The sequence below is a fragment of the Pagrus major genome, chromosome 20 (assembly GCF_040436345.1).
Source record: "Pagrus major chromosome 20, Pma_NU_1.0".
NCBI classification, from domain to species: Eukaryota; Metazoa; Chordata; class Actinopteri; order Spariformes; family Sparidae; genus Pagrus; species Pagrus major.
The window spans coordinates 7,644,233-7,666,493 of record NC_133234.1 but is presented as its reverse complement, the minus strand read 5'-3'; the positions used below and the strand labels follow the sequence as shown (position 1 = coordinate 7,666,493).

The 22,261-nt window shown below is 39.6% G+C and overlaps 1 protein-coding gene across 1 annotated transcript in view; it reads left to right on the top strand.

The window, feature by feature from the left end:
* The window catches only part of LOC141015123 (zinc transporter ZIP11-like), a 150,978-nt gene that overhangs the window by 29,562 nt on the left and 99,155 nt on the right, over positions 1 to 22,261 (top strand). Inside the window, exon 4 of the mRNA XM_073489049.1 lies at positions 230 to 388. Within this exon, the coding sequence (XP_073345150.1) occupies positions 230 to 388 (159 nt within the window). The remainder of the gene's footprint in view (positions 1 to 229; positions 389 to 22,261) is intronic.

Here is a 22,261-nt window from a genome sequence, read left to right as displayed (position 1 = left end):
GTTATCTTTATGCACCATTAAATGGTAATCGTAAAGAGGTCGCTATTGATGACATATAGATATTTCTGTATTTTAAAGCACATGAGACAAGGCTGCTATGATACAGCAGGTCTGTATGTGAATAGTGACTACTCCCCAGTCTATATCTCATTTGTCATGCTTAGCCTTTCAGGATGTAAGTAATCTTGGTTTAAAAAGTTTTTCTCCTCCCTTTTCTCGCCTCTCTCAGGTAATGTTGGCTGCCTCCTATTGGTCATTATTGGCACCGGCGATTGACATGGCAGAGGATTCTGGGAATTACGGTTCCTTCGCTTTCGTGCCGGTGGCTGTGGGATTCACACTTGGAGCGGCATTTGTTTACTTTGCTGACCTTGCAATGCCCCTGCTGGTAAGACCCTGATGTGATTCTCACACATACAGTATATTCTACTGAAATTCGTAAGAATATTGTTTTTTAGTGGTATGTGAACACTGAACATAGCAAGTGCACATTTGTGTAAGTTGTGTAAGTTGTAAAAGGTAGATGGATACAGAATCCAAATGAATTTCGACCTATATTCAATGGCTACAATACAAAGATATTTAATGCTCAAAATGATTTACTTTATTTTTCTTTGTAAATATACGCCCTTTTTGAATTTGATGAAGTTGGTACAGGGGCAACAAAAGACTTGGAAAGTTGTGGAATGCTTTATGAGCACCTGTTTGACCTGGTCCATTCCACAGGTAAACAGGTTCAGGTGATAGTATCATGTTTGGGAACAGTGTTTCTCAATGCACTATTGCGAGGAATAAAGGGATTTCACTATCTTCAAGTCAGAGAATAAGGAGATATCTCTGCAGGTAAGGTTGAAAACCAACAATGAATGCCAATGACCTTCAATCCCTCAGGCAGCGCGTGCATATACAATTGGCATGATTGCATAAATTGAAAGGGCTCAGAATCACTTTGGAAAACCATGTCGGTAAACACAGTTTGTCTCTGTATAGATCAACAACATTTAGAAACATCGCTTACTTCTCTGGGCCCAAGCTCATCTGAGAGGGACAGACACAAAGTCGAAAGGGTCTGATGAGTCCACATTTCAAACTGTTTTTGGAAATCATGGATGTCGTGTCCTCCAGGCTAAAGAGGAAAAGGGCAATCCAGATTATAACCTGCTCAAAATTACGAATGACATCATCTGTAAGGGTATGGGGAAGTGTTAATGCCCATGGCATGGGTAACTTGCACAACAACAGTGTAGCTTCAAAGCTGTGCCTTTTCTCAGTTTTTTGCTGTGATTAGTATGTAATTACTTGGTCCTTTGTAGGAAACTTCCTCAGAAATTACTTTCCAGGGAATATATTAGGGAACCAGGGATCCAGACACCTGACTATTACTTGAAATGGTAACAGTTGCTGTCTTGGTGAATTATAGTCTCTTGTGTGTGACTGTCGCATTGACTTCTTCACAATAGAATGGGTTAGTCAATTTTTTGAAGGAGATAACAGCTTGAGACAAAGTACTTGACTTGAGTTCTGGAGAAGACATGCGCTTTATACAGGCTCTTGATATTAAGATGCTACCAGGGCTGTAGTACTCATGTTTTGTCTTGGTCTCAAGTCTTTTCTCCAGATTATTGTGCTGTGTGTGTGTGTGTGTGTGTGGGGGGGGGGGGTCTTGTGAAGGATACACTGTATGGTCCTTGTCTTTTATTACTCTCCCAATCATGTTGTCTCATTGGCACTTTTGCCTGTATATTTGTGTGTATGAGTGCTTGTGAATGTGCATGCATTTTTACATGTAATATTGTGTTTTATGATGAGCAGGAATGCTGATGATGGCTCTAAACACCACTGTGTCAAAGTGCTTTCTCAGAGCTGCCAGCATGGTAATCGACTCTTAGTCTTGTTTTGCTTTATATTTGTTTGGTCGTGACTTCGTCCTGGAGCTACTTGGACTTGCCTTGGTCTCAACCTAAATGGTTTTGACCACAGCTGGATTCTACAGAATCAGTGATCAGTTAACTTTGAAAGATGAAGCGAGGTCATCATTTTAACACGATTATTTGTGCAGCTCAGCTTCATATTTAATGTAAATTGAATGGGAAAGTTAACTAGTGGTATTGATATATACTGTATATCAATATTTAAAGACGTGTACAAACCTTGAATTAAAATAATATTTGAAGAGAGTTGAAGATTCGATAATTATCATCAGTCATCATCATGATGAACCTTATCTAATGATTAAATCTGAGCTTTCATCTGAGCTGTGTGTAAGAGAACAGGAACGGGTAGAGACGGGACTGATAGAGACAGAAATGCGATGCAGCCACTACAGCGGGAACAGCAGAGAACAGCTGTTGCCTTAAGCTCCTGCAGTCACACCAGGACAGCAGCACTGACGTGAATTACATATGAAGGAGCGGCTGACACATCACCGTCATGCACACTCATACAAGATGACACACACTCATATGAACACAACGCACATACACACACTGATGCACAGTCTATTGAGGATAATGGAGAGAGAGGAAGGGGGGTGATTCATCCCATCTATATGTAGAAATAAATTAGCTAGTGCACACATAGATGAAGTAAGCTATTTGAGGTTTCATATAGTTTCGGTCTTTTAGTAAATCACTCCTTTGGAGAGTTTCAACTCCTAGTGTCTGACACGGCAGTGTGACAGTTGGCTGATGGGCCGGATGAGCGTCTGTGGCTCTAGTTTTTGTGGTCTGACCTTGTTGGCGGCTCTTCAGTCAACTGAGCATGTTGAATCAATGGCTGAGCCCGTCTGGTATAGAAATTGCTATGATTGGCTGTTCAGCTAAGGGAATCAAAAACATACTATATGCACATAGAGATGGTAGCTTTTTGTTACACCCAGTATATACTTATTGCATTATTTCTCAGCGATATTTCACTGGAAAAACTCAAAATCTTACCAAGTATATTAGTCTTTATTCAGTCTTTTGTCTGTTTTTTTTTTGTCAAAATATCCCGTTACACTAAGTTTAATACACAATCACTTACTCAACAAACAAATAGCATTTTAGTGAGATAAAAGGGACTTGTTTTTGGACAGCATATTTTTACTTGTTACATTGGCAGATGGTTTACCTATTACAAGCAGAAAACAGCTTGCATTCATTCTGTTTTCACTTATTTTTGAAGTGCCTTTTTTCCAGTGTTGTTTGCATGTGTAACATATTGTTTTTTTTTTTTTTTTTGCACCCTTTGTTGCAGTTTGTTTCTTTACACCACTTCCATAATCACTGACACAATAAAATGTTTGTGACTAAAGAGATTATGATGAAAGTGTCTCTTGTTTTGAACCAAAAAAGAAGCAGTAGCTGCTCAAGGACAACAATTTGAGACTCACTTATAGCTGCACTGAAAGTTAACCTTATAGGAAGCCGTTAAGGTCCAACATAGTCGTTTCCCGCCTCTCCACTCAACTCAGCAGGAGTTAATTGGGCAGCTGACCTTCTGGCCTAAAAGCACCCATGCTACAGTTCAGTAACTGCATGCAATTGGTAATCTGAGGCAGAGGAAATGCTCTGAAAAGAAAACTGTATCAGTAGTAATGGGCGAACAAGCCATTCTTGAAGCATTTAGGCTTTCCAGCCAATTGTGTCGAATGGGTTTCATTTCTCAGGGCTTAAAGCTTTCACTAGGGGAACATACTGTACTGTTCAAAAGAATTTACAGCGGGCGAGTAATTCGTTGCAGTTTGTACAATAGTTGGGTCAATTATGTCTTTTAAATTAAACTGGTGATGAATACATACATATAAATGAATCCTTTGAAATCAGTGCTTATTCATAGAAAGACAATTGACCTAAATTGAATACATGACATATGGGAGAAATTTCACGTCTGACTTATGGTAAGTAGTTACCACGTTCCCACTGCTCCTGTAGATTGGTAGTACAACCTTAAAAACTGTTGAAACTAGTGTCTGATGTACTGCTGCAATATAATACGTTGAAGAGTTTTTTTTTTTTTATTGTGTTTTTGTTGGTACAGTAAAATGTGGAGAAATAGTGTCTTGAGAATGTGCTTTGATCGAAAGCATGCTTTTGTAACTGCTCAGAGGGGACTGAGCAATGGAAGGCTGTCAACCTCATGGGAGAACATGTTCTTATTGTATTCCTCAATCTCTTTCTTTTGATTGTTGTCTGAGTTGGATTCCCATGAATTTTCTCTACTCTTCTTCCATTAAATGGCTTGTTTCAGCCTGCCGTGAGGTAATAGCATAATTTAATGCTCCAAATTGCTATGTAAGGGTATATGTTCCACTCTATTTGTGGGTAAGTTTCAAATAAATGTTACCCAAGAGTGAAAAACAGACAGCTCTGCAGTATGAAATTAGCAGACAAAAACACGTGTCTGCTAAACAATTGGCTAATAAAATGAATCTAGCTACTGCCTATGATATAATTAGAGTAGCAAGTGTATTTTGCATTTTAATTTTTTATTTAGTTGAATTCTGTAAGTCAAATCTTGTGAAGAAACTGGTAGACCATGCACATGACTCAAACGGCAGGCCTGGACTACTTGTGAATTCAGTAATACAAATATCTAATAGGATAAATTGGTGATTTAACTTTATGTTCAAAAGTTTAGCTTCACTGTGACATCAAAATGTTCTGCAAAAACACTTTTCTGGCTATTATTCAACACTATAGCTCAGGAACTGAAGGGAGATTGTGACCATATTTCACATTTGGTAAGATACTGAATTGGTGACTTTTTGGGTGCCTACCTGGGTTGCGCCAAATCACTGACAGCCTTCGACTACTGAGCCCTGCATCATTGTGACATATTGATTTAAAAGGTCTCCCCACAGAGAGAGCAAGAACGTAGTGTATCCTTTCTTAGTTGCCATAAGGCAGGAGTTGTCAGAGGTTGTGAAATGTGGGAGAGAAAATGCGCTAATACTCAATGCACTAATGTTACATCTCCATGTGCCTTTTATTATTTTCTTATTAAACCTGTCAGTTTGGCAAATTAAAGATGGTTGGTTACACTGGTGGCAGCAGTGTGTCTGTTCTGCGGGCTACTGTTATTATGTTTAGTTCAATGAGTTTTTTTCGCTAAGCTTCCTCAGTGCAGCTAGCCAGCTAACTTTGTCTCAAACCCCTGAGGCTGAGGCAGCTAAGATACAGAATGTGTGGAGATGAAGACCCTTTTAAACCTGGCACAGGCAGGGATGTGAGAGTTGATCTCTGGTGAAGGGAGACAGTTTTCTCTGCTGTCAGTCTCAAAAGAAGTTATTCCAAAATATCTTTGTGTACTTGACCTTACTTTGCCATGACTGGATGCTCTTTTGTTTGCACTAAAGCAAAACAAATTCCAGCAGTATTAGTTGAGATGTACAGGTCTGCAGAAAATGCAAAAAAGCTTCGAGAATATGCTGTCGTCTTTATTTTTCACCATTTCATTGGCAGTTATATTTGTGCTATTTGGTCTCATGCTAGCTGACTGTCTCCCGTTTTTTTCTTTGAATGATGTAATCTGACATAATTTTATCCTTCATTCCCCTAATCAATTCCACATCATGCCTTTTGAAATACTGCATCACTCTTTTCCACTTTTATGTCTGCTTCATTCCTTTATCTTCTAGTTCCTCCCCAGCTGCTTGCAGCCCTCTACACATAATCCACCTCTCTTCTGTCTTCCTTCTTCTTCTGCCCTTACTTTCCTTGGTGCCATGGTGACAGTGGTGGAAACGTCAGGCTGTGATAATAGCTAGCACGAAATCAACAGGGAACATAGGGGATCTTATACACACACACACACACAGCGGGGGGCCATCAGTGTTTGGACAGCTGCTGGTGCCACTTTTACTGGCTCCTTAGTAAACACTGGAACTGAATGGGAAGAGCGATTGAGGAAGGGCAAGATGGACAGAGAGGGAGAGCTTAGGTTGACAAGGAGAGAGGGATGGGAACGATAACGGACATAAGGGAGGATGAGAGGGCGAGAGAGATTGGCAGAGAGCAGGAAGGAACTAAGAGAGCTTGGTGATGAAAACAGGTTACCAAGACACTGTATAATGGTTCCAGTAAGACATTTTTATCACCACCCCTATTTCCCTCTTTCTTTCCACACATCTCTGTCTTTCTACCTCTCACACTAAGAGAGTCTAAAGGGCATGTTAAAATACCGTAAATTGAGTTTTGTTTTGTAAACATGCAGGTCATGCTCTTATCGTGAAACTCCAGTGGTCAGATTAGTTTTTGTTCCAAAACAAACGTATGAGCTGGGATATTGAATGTCATAAATATTCACACCTGGTATTGCAATTTTTGAGTAATTAGACATTGGTTATTAGACAACAGAGTGGGAGTTGCTACAATGCACCTAACAATTTGTTCGCAGCGTGTCTGCCTTGAATGATTTTGTACACAGTATTTTAACATGGCAATCATGGCACCAGCACAATGCTCCAGGTAAAATGTGCCCATTTAATGAGGGCAAACCAAAGCACAGCAGTTATATTTGTTTTGTAGAGAATGATTAGGGTGTGGAATGTAAATTCGAGGGGGGTGTTTTAATTAATTATTAGTCACTATTCATCTCGACACTAGTGCTGGTTGCAGAGATACTGAAAATTGCTTTTTATGGAGAGTAAAGTCAGGCTTGCTTTACAAAGTGGGAAAACATCACAAACATACCCCCACTGATATTTGTATGTAGGGGAAACACTGATATGTTAATGATGCATTTACAACTTGATTCTATTACCCCAAGTAGCACAACTATATCTTTGTTATGTATTTTGTTGAATTCTGTTCTTACAGTATCAGAAGTGTTTCCAACTATGTTGAAACCCAGTGATATTTACTCAAGGTAACGATGGTTTCCATTTGGTTCCACTCATTGCTACTTCCAGGATAGGGAAGTCGGCAAATGAGACTAAACCTAATACTTGAATAAAACTTTACAAAATTACCTCGTCTGTGAACATTTCTGCCTGAGTCATGTCAGATAAACGTTGATGGTTGTTTAATAATTATTCACCATTAGCGAAAAGACTGAGCGCAGAATCATTGTTAATTCATGTTACTCTGCTATTAGCTCTTCTGCCATCTGTAAATGGATCCAGATCAGAGCAGAATCCAGTGTGACTCCGGGTGTTTACTCCTCCAGAAGGTCTGGCTCCGCACCCGACTCCTTCAGAGCTAGTCGCTTCTGAGCAGCTGCAGTGGCTATGCCCCTGTTGCACTGCCTGGCACTCCTCACACAACACTCTGCCAATGCCAAATTGCATATTGTGTGTTTAATATGTACTTGAAATGATCCGTTATATACTATAATTCAGTTAATATTTGATGTAGTTATCAGTTACTTAGTTTTCTGAAATGGTATGACGGAAGGCGGAAGTTAAGGCAGTGACAATTTCACTGCAAAGAAAAATGGTGGAAGAGTCAATTTCATGCATCTATGAATTCTCTGAGCTCTGTAACCCCACTGTCTGGGTCCTCCCAGGACTTGAGTCTCAAGCATGATAGAAAAGTGCAGGGTGCCAGCTGGGAAAATTGATAGTGATTACATTGTATATATTTCAATGTAGTCTGTGGAGTCCTAGTTAGCTGCTCATTCTGTCCTGCTTGACATTATTTGCTCTACCATTCGCAAACATTTTTCTCTGGTGGTTTGGTCTGAACGGAAAAGGAGGTTTTGCACATTTCCACAAATGTGTCTTTGCATCAACACCATAACAGTAAGACCACAGCTATTATCATATGGAAATTGTCTGTTTTTGCTGTATGTTTTTTTCTTCGTATGGTTGAATCAGTCCAGATAGAAAGATAGAAATAATAGGCTATAAAGAGGTCCTGAATTCTTGTTTCTTTAAACCCTGGTAATTCCATTTTCTGGCTTTCATTTGTCCCTGGGTTGAAGTCATGGAGAGGACAGATGATAACTGGCCAAGCTGTTGCAGGATTGAGTGGTTTGTGGAAGCAAGAGTACTGTACCTTGGAAGAATAGAGTGTGAAAGGGATGGTAGGGAGAGAGACACAGGGAGTGAAGAAAGGAGCACAGAGTTTTTGCTCCATTTTCATGTATTCTTTTCAAACTCTCACTATTCCTCAGATAATATGTGTGAAGACAAAGTGTTTGCATGTATTTGCAGAGACGGAGAGAGATGTGTCTGCTCAGACTTGAATGAAATACAGTGCTACTTTCTCACATTATTATCTTCTCTCTCCCGCCCTACTTGCCATCACCATAACAACAAATAATGATCGGGGGCAAAGTGCTGGTAGCCTGGGAGCATTGCATCTTGGTGTACAGTATATCACCAGATCTCGGTTTTCCTGTCCACAATATACAGGAGGCACTTAGCCAAATGGACAGCAGTAACAATGGCCACAGCACAGCAAACACATGACATCTTTACTGTTTACTGTGTCTGGGGAATGGCTGTCTTACTGGTGGGACTGACGGGGGATGTTTAGTCATGGTTACCCAGTCTGAAAGCCTTAACCGTTAGCTGTCTGTAACTGTTCAACTGTAAAGTAACACCAAGCTTGTTTTTTTGCAGTTTCTGTAAACTCTGCAATCTTTTCTTTATCAGTTTGCTTTTGGTACCAGCCAAACTGGGAGTACTGAAATCTGTTAAGGTCCAAAGGGGGAAAAAAACCCACTTCAAAACCACAAGATGACACAGCTGGCTTATCTGTAGACTGTAGCTGCCCTTTCAGACACCTTTCCATTGTGCACAAAGACAAACAACCGGCTGGCAGGAGATGTTTTAGAGATCCTTTATTCATTTGTTTGATTAGAGTTTACTTGGGACTATTATAACAAATTATGGATTTGGATTTGCAATTCCTACAGTCTGTCCTTAACCAGAACATGTCTAGATGCCATGGGTTGTCATTTTTCTGAATTTTAAAAATGTTGCCATTTTGTAATCCAAAGTGTTATTCAAAGTTTTGCAGAATCATCCAGTTTTAAAATTCTTGTTTGGTCATAGGGTTGTTTGGGAGCCCCTAATTTAAGATTCACCATGAAAGAAATTAAAACCTTGTACGTTTTCACAAATGTGTGTAATTCCCCATTCACACTGTGACAGTCATGTCTAGGACCATCACCTTTGTCTCCTGTCTGGCTCTTCTAACATCAGGATACTTACCTCCTTTCACCTGCTCAGTGAAGCTGTCAGCAGGACTCCCGAGTCGTGACCAGGGTCCTGGCTGTGTTGGCCGAATTTGTAGTCCAATGAACACTAACAGGCTCAGAGGGTAACTCTGGTGATGATGTTCTGCTGGTCAAAGTGCAGCTCATTGTGAGAATTCAAAGTTTGGGCATTGTTTATCTGCCAGATTCACGTCATGTTCATAACAAGCGTAGGACCTTGACCATTATTTGCTTATCTTGATGGGTTAGAATGCTTGTGGTTATACAGCAGATACTTACTGAATTGGTTAGCATTTTCATTTCAATTTTATATTCTTAGTTGAGGCATGCTGGAGCCATACACAAAGGGCTTAGCTCTCTGGAAGGAGTTTTTGTTTTTTGCTAAACATTACAGCCATCTGACAAGCCTGCTTTAATGAACGCACATAAACTCTTTGTCTGGGTCGTTCTCTCTCAGACACAAATTGGAGCAGAGTGCTGAACAGACATGGCCTCGTTACTTGTCCTCCCACGGCTGCTGTCAAACAGGTTTCCTCTGTCTCAGGGGTTCCCGGTCCTATTCTTGTTCTGACAGTACAGTTGTCTTTACACCTCTACACAGAAGAGCTTAGCCGACTTTATTACGTTATTTGGCATACATAATGAGATAAAATGGAAATCAGCCTTCTGCTTGTTCACTGTGCACTTGTGTAACTACATAATGAAGGAAACTGTTGGGAAATTTAAAATTCCAGTCTTGTTTTTGGAACCGCTATTGTTGTGGCTGGCATTGACTCACTGAGCTTTGGTTAGTTGTGATTGATGATAGACAAACAACAGAGGTGATTTGATACAGCAATCTTAATTTTAAGTTTATTCTTTTGGTGCTTCTGTTTGTTGCTCCATTTGTCTTTTAATGTTAGAATATGATTTGAGGGAATCTCTTACTATCTTGGGTATTATAATACCTCGCAGAACATGATTAAATAAGGTACCAAACAATACACAAAAAAAAATGTGAATTTTCTTTTGCAAAAAAAAAAAGGAACTATTTTAGGGAACTTCAGGGAGTTTAGTATTGCAAAAAGCTGGGGGCCTCACAAAAAAAAGATTAAAAGGCATAAACACCCTGACTTTTAGTCCCAGATATAGGTCCCAGAATGCGACTTGATAGCATCTTTCAATAAGGCCTGATAAGTGTCTTTTAGGGTGCAATCATACCTAACTTCTTAGGTTTGGTTGAAACCATAGACAGAATAAGATATGGACAATATTGCCGAATCTTGAAAAGTCAAGCCAATGTAGAAATGCTTTAAACCTGCATTCTGTCTAATGGCAAGCAGGGGGCAACTCCGCTGGTTAAAAAAAAAAGAAGTCGGATTGTATATACATTTATGAGACAATGACCCAACTTCTCACCTGACTGTCCGTCATTTTGAAAGACAAGGTAATAAAAATTCAGTCAAAATGTATTACTACCCATAATTTGAATTAGAATTTTTTTAATGATGATAAACCATAGCCTATTTAATAGCATTTGACTTACAAAAACAATTCAATCACAATAATGTTTAAAACAGTTTTCATGTCAACACCACAGGAAGCAGATGAATGATTTTTTTGCACATTGAGACACCACCCAACACCTCAGCCATTGTGCCTACATAGGTGACAGAATGAGACAATTACAGATAAAATTGGACCAAAGCATTTACAAGAAATTAAATTAAACTCAATTGACCTGCAAGTGTTTCGGCAAAACCACTTAACGTTCACATTTGTTCATGTCATAGGTTACACACCATATTGACATGCCTACAATACGTGTCATATCACGTCCACATTACATGTTTATGAGCTGACTTTATTATCTGGAGCTGGAGGGGATGGTGGTGAAGTTAAACGTGAGAAGACTGCCAAGCCAGTGATGGTAGTTCGAGACTGCGTTCAGCAATTGTTGAACTGGATATTTGTAATGAGAGCTTGGGACATCTCCAACTGTGTTTTTGATGATTAAAACAAGTATTTTAAGCCAAAACATGATAATTTCCTCACCCTAACCAAGTCGTTTTTGTGTCTTACCCTAACCAGGCGATAAGCATAGTGTTCCCCAAACATTAAATATAAAAAATTGAAAAAATTGAACCACATAAAGAAACGGAAAGTTTCAACATATCTGTGGTTTGCAGAAATGTACATTGCCAACATTTATTCTGGGATTGGTTTGTGAGACAAATGTTCACCTCAGAAAAATGTAACTCCTGGATTGATTGAAAGTGATTGTGTGTGGCTGTGTAGGGCCAATCAAGACTGTCTGGTCTTAGGCCAATCAAGACTGTCTGGTCTTGATTGGCCCTACACAGCTAATGTCCCAACTGTACAGATACTACACACGTATATGTGGTGACCCTGTGACTGATCTCAACATTCTCTGTGGTGGACCATGCCAGTGACTAAATGAAACTTTTCCCAATGATGGGAATGTCCATCTTATCTCAGTTTGCGTGGATGGGGGCACCACTTTAGAATCTGGATTGAGAAGACCCATACTAAAAAAACCTTAGTCAGACTAGCGTCAGTAAAAACTGATAAAGGCAACATTTAACTCAAGTTAATCCACACAAGTCTGACAACCCTGTGACCTGAAGGGAGTAATCTGCTAACACTTATCATTTATAGACTGCATTGAGCCCTCCTGTCTCACATTATGCTGTCAGACGGCTGACTCTGGGAGTCTTGCACCATGATAGATAAGTCTGCTTAGAGACACTGCTGTCGGCTGAATGGCTGATGTGTCTGGCCTGCTATTTAACCAAACGGTGCTTTGATAATGTGACATATGCAATTAAATGAGCCTTGTTCTCCATACAGCCTTGCGGTATTATGAGTGTATGCATATTTAATGAGTGGCTCCAGTGGGAATGAAACTTGTAATCCCTGCAGCATTAGTGCCATCCTCTACACACTGAGCCGCATGGAGCCGTTCTCAGCACCTGCATCCTTTGCGTGTGTGTGAGAGAGATTCAGACCATCAAAGTTACACAGCAGCCAGGATCATAATATGAATAAGGGAATGTTTATATAACTGCATAAAAGAAAAGAATTGGACACAGCTGCATTGTCCTATTTTTTGCTGAGTTTGATGGCCCATGTTTGGCTGCTGTCTTTTCAACAGTAAATAAAATTTATTCTGCTTGGTACAAAATCAAAGGGACTGAACTCAATAATTCATAGCAACAGTCTTCCTGTTTGTTTTCCTTTTTATCTTTGTTTGGCATATGGAGATTGATATTACTTTTTTTTATTATTATTGAATATTATCCTCTCAACAAAAATAGCTGCATCAGTCAGTCAGCAAATGCCCCAAAATTGACTTTTGTTTATGTTCCAGTGACTCTAGCAGTAGTAGGAATTCTTGCCCATCTACAGCAAAACATGTATTTTCTTTATAAAGCCACAAAGTCCGTAGAAGAACGAGTTCAGGCTGGTTGGATGGGTTAACAAACATTGGAGTTTGACACGGTAAACCCTTCCGTTCTTCCTTTTGTACTATCGTCAGTGTTGGTTTCTTTTAAATATGACTATGATCTTTTCTTTAAAGTGTACACCCTCGATTAGGATATGCGCTCATATAACATCACCTGACACAATGATAGCAGAACCAGAGACATTGTCTTTTTTATTCCGCACATTTTTCTTCCTTGTCAAAACCTACACCTATATTACGTAACTACATTACCCACAATGTTGCGTCACTACAATTTCCCTCTGTGATTAATGAAGCCTGAAGCTGCTAGCCTAAAGTGTGGGGTTGGCAATCTGGCCAAAACACTAAAATATATAAGATATACAGTAACATTCTGATTTTGCACCATTAAAAGTGTAATAAATATAGTTATTTTTTGGCACAGGCTCCTTATCCGCCATGCTGCTAGCTCTAACTCAGGTTGCGTTGTTTACAACATGTCAGCCATGGAAGAGCAACTTGAAGTAATTTGTCCAAAAAGCAAAGCCATCTAGTGGCTACATCATTTAACTGGTTTGTTCACGTAGCTGGAACTGCTTGTCAATGACTTGGAAACAGATGTAACAGGAACTTAAAAAATTGGAACTTAAATACCATGATCTCTACGCCTCAGATGGAGATGGATTACAATCTAAAATTGTCTGATCACCTACCCCTAGGTCTAAGTACTTATTCGAACACATACCGTGACCTTTCCCTAACCCTCATCTAGCAGTCTCTGCCACTAAAACCTTAACCATATCTGTATCCTGTGATCAGAAAAACAGTTTTATTTTTTGCAACAGTGATTTGTTATTCTCGCAAGTTTGGAAGGCAGTGACAAATTATGTTGTCTAATACACATGTGACATTCAGAACCACTTTAATGTTCTGGGTGGCAATTAAAAATGAGCTTTTGGTTGTTTTGATTTGGAGGATTTGTTGGACATGCTGGTGTTTTTGTGGAAATTAAAAGGCCTTTGTTGATTCCAGGAAATTGCCCTTATCTGTATTGTCTATCCTCATGCTTACACACTCCCATGCGCAGGTGCACACACGCACACATGCACATTTGCGTAATGCCATTAGTCAAATTAATTGATGTGGACAGTTTCTAACCAAGAAGAATGGCACCAATAGAAAACCTCAGAGTGCACCTGTCACAAACCTGCTACCAATAATATTCTAATTAATCACTCCTATGTTTAAGGCTCACATACACATATAGGATAGGTACACACTGAAAAGCCTCTCTGTACTCTTATTTCTTTATTATGTTATTTTTTTATTTTCATTCTTTTGTAGGAAATACACTCATGTTATTGAGTATTGGCTATGGAGGCTTTCATCTTTTTTCTGTGTATGTTGATCCATTCAGCACCACTGTCTCTGGCCCTCGACTCAATCCTTCATCTTCCTTTTTGAAGCAGGGCCAACATAATTGAATTTGTGATCTCTCATCACTCTCTTCTGCTTCTTAATACCTCACCAGTGTCCCAACTTGCAGCATTGTGCACAGTTGGGCCCAGTGACAGTTTAATGAGTACACGTGGCCTCTCTCTGCCTGTCTAGTTTGTGTTTCCCTCAGTGGAGATTTATATTAGCTTGTGAATAAGGGATGTCTCCCTTATCTGAGGCGTCTGGCGGGGCTGTAGGGCTTCTCTCTGCGTGTGTTTAATGAATGATGCTGGTGAAACACTGATATGCTCGTCAGTGTTTAGAGTAAAATGGAGACATGGGGATGCTGACTGTTCCCCTGAGGCATTTTAAAACATCAGAAAACGCAGAAGGAGGTTTGAAGGAGTATCATTCTGGCTACATGTCCATCAGGAAAATTGATTGTTGCTGATTATTGCTTTCATTTCTCAGTAGAAAGAATGTGTTGCTCTGTGACCTCACAATCAGAATGTGTTTTTGCTCTCAAAGTAATTTCAAAGCAACCCAGAGAGCCCTGCCTCAACATGACTTTGCTGATATGCTGTTTAGAACCGGTGGCTTTAAAAGAGGTGTTCACCTAAGAGGGGCTGGAGACTTAAGGCTAAGAGAGTTGCCTTTGTGTCTGATTCTGATCGTTAAAGGTCATTTTTAATGTAAAACAAGTTTCAGAGCAAAGTATAAATTACAAGCTACATCGCCGCACTCATCACATTTTTCTTAAATGTCGGTTCAGCCCAGTCTCAGCCAAAGCATGTAATATACAAGCCAATCCATTAGAGGTCAGCGTGTGAAGATGACGGGAACAGTGGACAAATGTAATTCAAAGACACAGAGTCTGCATAAGAAAGAGGTACGGGATGTACCTAGGACGGTTTGTACCTAGGACTTTCACCCAGGATTTTAGTCCTGTGTGAGGCACACACAGTGGTTACTATTTTGAGGAAGTAGTTAATTTGAGGAAAAACCATGATCTTTTCCTAAACCTAACCAGGTAGTGCTGATTGTTTTAAGGTAACTTTTTTTTTTTTAAGCGAAACCGTGAGGTTTACCTAAACCGGGCAAAGTAGTTTTGGTGCCTAAACCAAACACGTTGTTTTGGTCCCTTTATTTTGAACATGCGATTGGACAGAGAATTTTAGTAATAGCTAATCTGACCACAGTAGAGGCTGTGTTGTTTTCATGGAGAGGCAAGGCCAAACAGGACAGTGACATGGTGGAACGGCAGGGCTGTTACATGGTTTGAGCGGCGCCAGAGATGGTCTTTTGTGCTGGGGTCTATGACTTAGTAGTCAGAGCAGATTGTCCACTATTTGCAGGGTTAGCATTTCAATACCCCATTTCTGTTGTCTACATTTCAAGGTGTGCTTGTGCAAGACACTGTCCACCAGTTGGCCTTGATGGTTTGACCCTTGCTTAGCATGGTAGCCTGCAGACTTTTCTTTTTTCCTGGCTGTAAATCAGAGCACAAACAATTTGGACCACCTCACTCCTGTTTCACGTCTCACGTATGTGATCTTGTACTGTGTGACCCCCTGTCACTTGATTGAGAGAGAGAAATAACAGCAGAATCAAGGGAATCATACAAGAATTTATGTTTTAGGTATAGGTAGGTTTAGGTATAGTTACAGAATTATATTGTAATTCTCGGTGGGGCAATAGACCCATCTATCCCCATTGTAGCCACAATCTATACGAGCTCAGTACGGTATTTGGATAAATGATACATAGCCTATATATACAATAACTTTGCATGCTCTTTTTTTTTTTATCTATTTGCAAAAAAATAAAAGAATGTTTCTAGTTTAGTGTAACAGAAAATGTATTTTTACTATTCACAGGGACAAGAGACTGCCTGATTGAAATAGCACAGAGGGTATTCTACAGTCATGCATTGACTACCTGCTTGGTCATGTTGAGCTAATCCATTTATTATTGAAGTGTGTGCGTGCCTTTCTACTGAGTGCTTGCGTGACCTGCCGTTATTCCCCGTTGCTGTGTCTCCATCGATCAGGCAGGCCACCTCGAGCACTTCCTGTCCGATGTTTCTATTCTAGTCTTATTGTTTTCCCCACACCCACCTCTCCTCATCTCAGCTCCTTCACAGTATGCACACCCAGGCACTATATGTAGCATTTTAACAAGTATATACTTTAATTGTTATGGTATTTTCAAAATATTTGTGTTATTTCACAAACGAGAGAGCTGGATACAGAGAGCTTTTTATTAAGCAATTTTGTTGTTAGCGAGGTCAAAGAGTGCCATGAAAGCTCCTCTGTTTAGTCATGCAGCTTGTATCTATGGCTATAACTTATTTGCATTAGCATAGGGGATTGATTTTATCAGATGAAGCATTTCAAATTTTTCCCTGAGTTGCAAGCAGTGTATGCCAAAGTTGCCGCACACACCACAAATTTACACAATGCTTACACAGCGTCTTTGAACAGCCCTAGTTAGAGGTGTGAAGCTGCAAATTGGAAAAGGTGTCTTCCATCAATGTCTCTGCATCTGGACTACCAAAAAATGAAGAATATGGACAAAAGTTTGTTTGGCTGTTTACCAAAGCCAGAACCTTTTAGCACCTGTGCACTCAGAGTCATTTTGGCAGAGCTTCAACCCAGTACTCAACCAGATACCAACTGCATATGCAAATGTGAAAGAAATTAACCTGAAGCATAAGAAACTTTTGATTGCAGTAATTTGCTTAGGTGTGGACTGTTATGCAACCGGTGGTGACAGTTGCATAGGTATAATGGAAGCATTACATCCTAACACATTCAATATAGACAGGGTGTTATTGTCGAGATTGAACTACTCACTATGAGAGCAGTACTCCACTGATGTAGCATTGCCATCCTACAACGTTGTCAGACTATTGATGTACAGTTTCTAAAAAAGGACCAAAATCAATGCACCAGACAGAGATTCTTTATTTATTCCACGTGGACTACTTCCTTGTCAATACCTGCGCTCACGTTAGCCACAATACAGGTTTATCACTGACAGTTCAGCTGTGATTTGGGTGTGTTTATGTGTGGTAGTGATTTATTTTCTTCCTTTGATCAGCCTCCAATAACTTTGATAAATAACCACAAACAGGCTCTTCGTCACAAAGACTGAGACAGAGAAGCATCTATTTTTAAAACCTTCCATCTTACGATCTTTCGCATTGGCTGAGATATGTCTGAGTAGTTATGAATTAAACACATTGTCATTTGCCAATACACTTTTACCTACTTGAAAGCTCTTTTACACAGAGAAACTTTCTAATGCAGTCACAGGGCACATACTGTAGATACATTGAGAAACAGAACACAAAGAAGAAACCCAAATTCACTGTAAAGGTGTCAACCACCTTCCTGGGCTCTGTACAATCAAATGACCTTGATTTGCACAAAGGTTCATGTTGCCTCTATGATATGGTTACATTGACAAAATAATCTTTAAAGTAGATCATATAAGAAAAACACAATTGCTTTCAACATATGAAAACATGCTATACCGAAAATAAAACTGAATGTCACACATTGTAATTCACAAAGTCTGTTTTCTTTTATTTGGTCAGGAGTTATTAAAAAAGCCACTGGGTTGGTTACTTTTGCGTTCATTCTACATGTTGCACCTTTAAAGATGGTTCATTTCCCAGAGGCCTTCACATTACCATGTCTTTGTGCACCTGTGTCTCCATTTGAGTTTGTTTAACTTCACACACACCTGTGGAACTTGGGTACAAGAAAACGATGCTCCTTTTATTTATCTTGCCCTCAGCCTGCATATAATTAGCATCTGATTTGCTATGGCAGCAGCTAATTATGCAATCAGCGACTGGGACTGCCTGTACCGCAGGCTGATTACTGAGCCTTAAAGACGCAGCTCGGTCACAGCTGTCAGCCTGCTCAGAGGAGCCTTGATTTGCGAGTTGCCAGACAACATATAGGCTGTCACATGTTGGATGCAAAGTTCAGCTGGCCACACTGGCGTGAGCACTGTCAAGTCATTTGAACTTAGCAAACTTTATCTAGGTAATATGTGGTGCTCCAAAAGCATGTCTCTGTTGTAAGTTTTAAAGGTGACTGGTAAAAGGTGATATTTTCACCCCTCAGAAAACTCTCATTTATGTCCGTAACATCAGTGGTTTTCATAGCAGCAACAAGGAGTCAAATATCCAAAGAAGGTTTTTAAAGCAATTATACATCATAATCCAGTCCAATTCAGTTACAGTCACTTTCTGTGTGCTCAGTATGTCAAGATACACTGTCATATGTTAACTGTTGTGAAGTGAAGCTGAATTCAAATAAAATTTTCTTTGTTGCTTCGAAACTATGAATAGAAACAAAACATTTTTCATATATGTGCAAGAGGAGTGTCAAGACACAATGCCAAATATTTTAACCCAACCACCAGAATAAATGTTGGTAATGTATGCTACTACAAACCACGAGTATGCTGAAAACTTTTTCAGTTATATGTTCTGACAATGCTTCCCTTATGGTCTGGTTAGCTTTAGGCAGAACACTAACTTGGGAAGGGTTAGGAAAATATTCTGATTTGGATTACCTGGTTCTGTCACCACAAACACTGGAAACTGTCCCCACATCAGGTCAACAATATTTGATGTAATTGCCAGTAACTAAGCAGGAAGATATCCCAGTGTCCCATTAAAACTAATGGTTTTGCACTAATGAATGTTGAAATGATGTTTTGAGCAGTTGGCTCTCGCTTGGCAGCTGTTTTTGCCTCTCGCCGCCACTGTCCCTTCCTCCTGATGACATGAAAGTCGGGTCATATACTTGTGATCTGAAAGAGATATGACAAGTATTTCAAAAATGTTGATATGATACTTATGAAACATACTATTTAGGGTGCTTTCACACCTAACCTGTTTGGTTCAGTTAAAACGGACCCTGGTGCTTTTTCAGGGTTAGTGTGGTTATTTTGTGCCGGTGTGAAAGCTGTCAATTGAACACCGGTTTGGACCAAACAACCGGATCGAGACCGCTTGAAAAGGTGTGTGTCCGATCACTTCCAAGCTGTTTGTGGTGTGAAAGCAAATGGACCAGCCATAAAATTTATGATAATAAATAAAAAAATATTTTAAAAAGTATCCTACTCCATGTACTGTGACAGTTTCTTAGAGTCCATTAAAAGGTGTGGGGCAGCGATCCCACAGCAATGAAAAGCCCTGAATCATTACTGTACTGGATAAATCCTTTACATTTCTGTACCTCATCAGTCGATCTGCAGTCAAAAATATTTATAATGCTTATAATAAGTTATTTCCTTGTGAGCTCTATGTGTCATCAAAGAACATAAATAAACATCTGAAGCATTAAAGGGCTTCATAAACTGCTGTGACATTTGATTTTCCCACCTGGGTCATGATGATGCACTAATGATGCAGTCCCATTAACTGTCCAATCAATGAGTTACCTTTCAGTCTGACTGACTTCATGTTTAATCTTCTCGGTTCCTTTGTAAAATGTCAGTGAGAACAGGAAACAGACCAGAGCTACAGTGCATCAATGTATGATTTTTTTTCAGTTGGTCCGGATGAAATAACCCGAATTACAAGTCTCAAAACATCCTGAATGTATCTGTGGTTTGCAGGAACATAAAATACATAACATTTACTCTGGTGACTGGGCTGAACATTTGTTGGTTCTAGCATCTCAAAAGTGAGGATTTGATGCTTTTCTGCATCACATAGTTAACTGGGCATCTTTGGGTTTTGGACTGTAACATTTTACAGACAACAATTCAAAGAAATAAAATAATTTGCAGATAAATAAAAAGTGCAAAAATCTGTTAGATGTAACCTAATTCTAAAGCGATCAGATTTCTGAATTGAGTCTGAAGTCTACACTTTTGAGGTTACCTGTGGTTTTTCTCAAATCTGTTCAGTGCAGCTCAGTTGAATCTTTTATAGTATGTTCTCACTTTGTGTGCTGCCAGTGAAATTTCTGGTGACTATGAGGAAATGAAAGTTTAATTTCAACACTTTTCAATGCGCTTGCATCAGTTGCACCATCCTTTTGGGGACAGAAATTTTCATGCAAATCTGAACCTCACAATTTGTGTGAACCCTGATTATCCTGCCCATGTGTTTGTGCGATCCTTTCTTGAATGCATAACAACACGACTACAGAAGACAGGTGAATGGTGCTTCCAGGTGCGTGGGCCCATCTGAGACAAGACATAGAAAGCTCATTGAAATGTGCCCTGCCGCCGTCAGGGTGACAGGGTGCGTCAGCAGAGGATGATGCTAGTCAATGCATTAGTAATGGCCCTTTGCCTCACATCAAGACCACCTCTCAGTGCGCTCACGTCATTACACAGTGCCTCTGTTATCTGTGTGCCTGTGCGAGTGAGAGATGGAGTGACAGGGACAAAAAAGAGGGTTTGATGGAGAGGGAGACGACATGGTGACTAATAGGAGGTAATTGTGTCTGACTGCAATTGAATTGCATCTTTTCACTTCTCGGTTTCATTGGCCATCTTGGAGGATGCCAGTAAAGACAACAAGTTATCATTACAAATTAATCTTATAACGATCAGGTTTCCCTTTTTGGTGCAATTCAATCATCTTATGATTGGCATATATTGTATTAATTGGTTAAAGTAATTCAAAAATACTTCCTAAGCGGCTCACAAATGCAATGAAAACTGCAAATACAATAAATTACTGGACCACATAATTATATTGAGATAATCAAGAGACATTGCTCACTTTAAATACAATCAGTGCTTGTTAATGTAATAATATATCATCATGAAATATTTAAACTATTGAAGCTGTATTGAATGAATATGTGCTTTGTCATTGCTTGTGTATAGACACACAACAGGAAGCTGCCACCTACAGCGTTATGTTATTACGTGAAACTTATCTCATTTTAATATTTGATGCATGAGGTCAGAATCCCTCAGCTCAGTTATAAAATGGGATTTCGTCTGATGTCAAACAGTGGCTGAAAAAGATTATTTGTGTGTACACGTGTGGGTGTGTGGGAGTGAGACGCGTAATTACACTGGAATAATTGTCCTATAATGACGTGCTTCACCCCAACTTGTGTCAACCATAAATTACCATCTAATTCTGTTTGAAAGAAAGACAAATGTGCCTTGAGGTACAAGCCTGTGGCTCCTGTTTGACATTAGATTTGCACTGCCATATGACATGGATGGTTTATCATGTTTGTCATCGTAACATCTGAAGTATTTGCTGCCTGCTTTTGAATCAATCCATCATTCCGTGACTAGCTCCTGCCAGATGACAAGATAAAAAGTGATCCGGTAAAAGTGAGATTCAGTCTCATGTCAAAACACACGCCAACACAGATTTAACGTTATGCTTGTGCATTTGTGGTCACGAAAAAATGTTATGAGGGTGTTCCTGCTTCCAACACCACTGCCATTAATACAAATCCCAGGTCTGTAACAATTTGTCAGTAGGTGCTAACTACAACGAAACTCATTACATCATAACAATGCTATATCTTGAAAACTTTTTATTTATTCTTTATGTTGAAGTAAACATGTATGTAACGCTGTGATTCTACCATCACTGAAGTAACATAGTGCAGTAACAAGCGATGGGGGGGCAGAGTGGCTGTGACAGAGACACTATTCAACCTATTGTAAGACACTGTACCATAAACATTATTTTGAAGCTGTTATTTTAAGGAAAAAAGTTACATTATGTTGCTTTAAAATTAATTTGCTGAATACAGAGCCATTCTATAGTGGTTCAATGCCATTTGTAATACAGGTCTGATATAAGGGTAAAAAAGACACGAGTTGAAACCAGTCACCAAACTGTAAGAAAAGTTCTTCACACTGTTTATGAATTGACTTGACTTTTTTAATGCCTCATTTACAGCTGTGACATTATGGTTAAATAAATGACTACAGCATTCACCATTGTTTGTCATCATTCCCGGCAACATGAATTCAGGCTCCATCCCATTTCCAATTATAACCCTACTCCTCATTTTCTTTTCCCCCTTGCCCCTCAGAACAGAGTTCCAAGGCATAGTGGTTGAAATCTCCATCTATGAAATGGGACAACCCTTCATGACCCTCATACATGATGCCTTATAATCGATAAACAGAAGCTATCGGTCATTTCCAATGCTCGTCTTCAGCTGTGATGATTTCTTTCGCTCTGCTGTGGCAATCCTGGGTCATAATGCCATC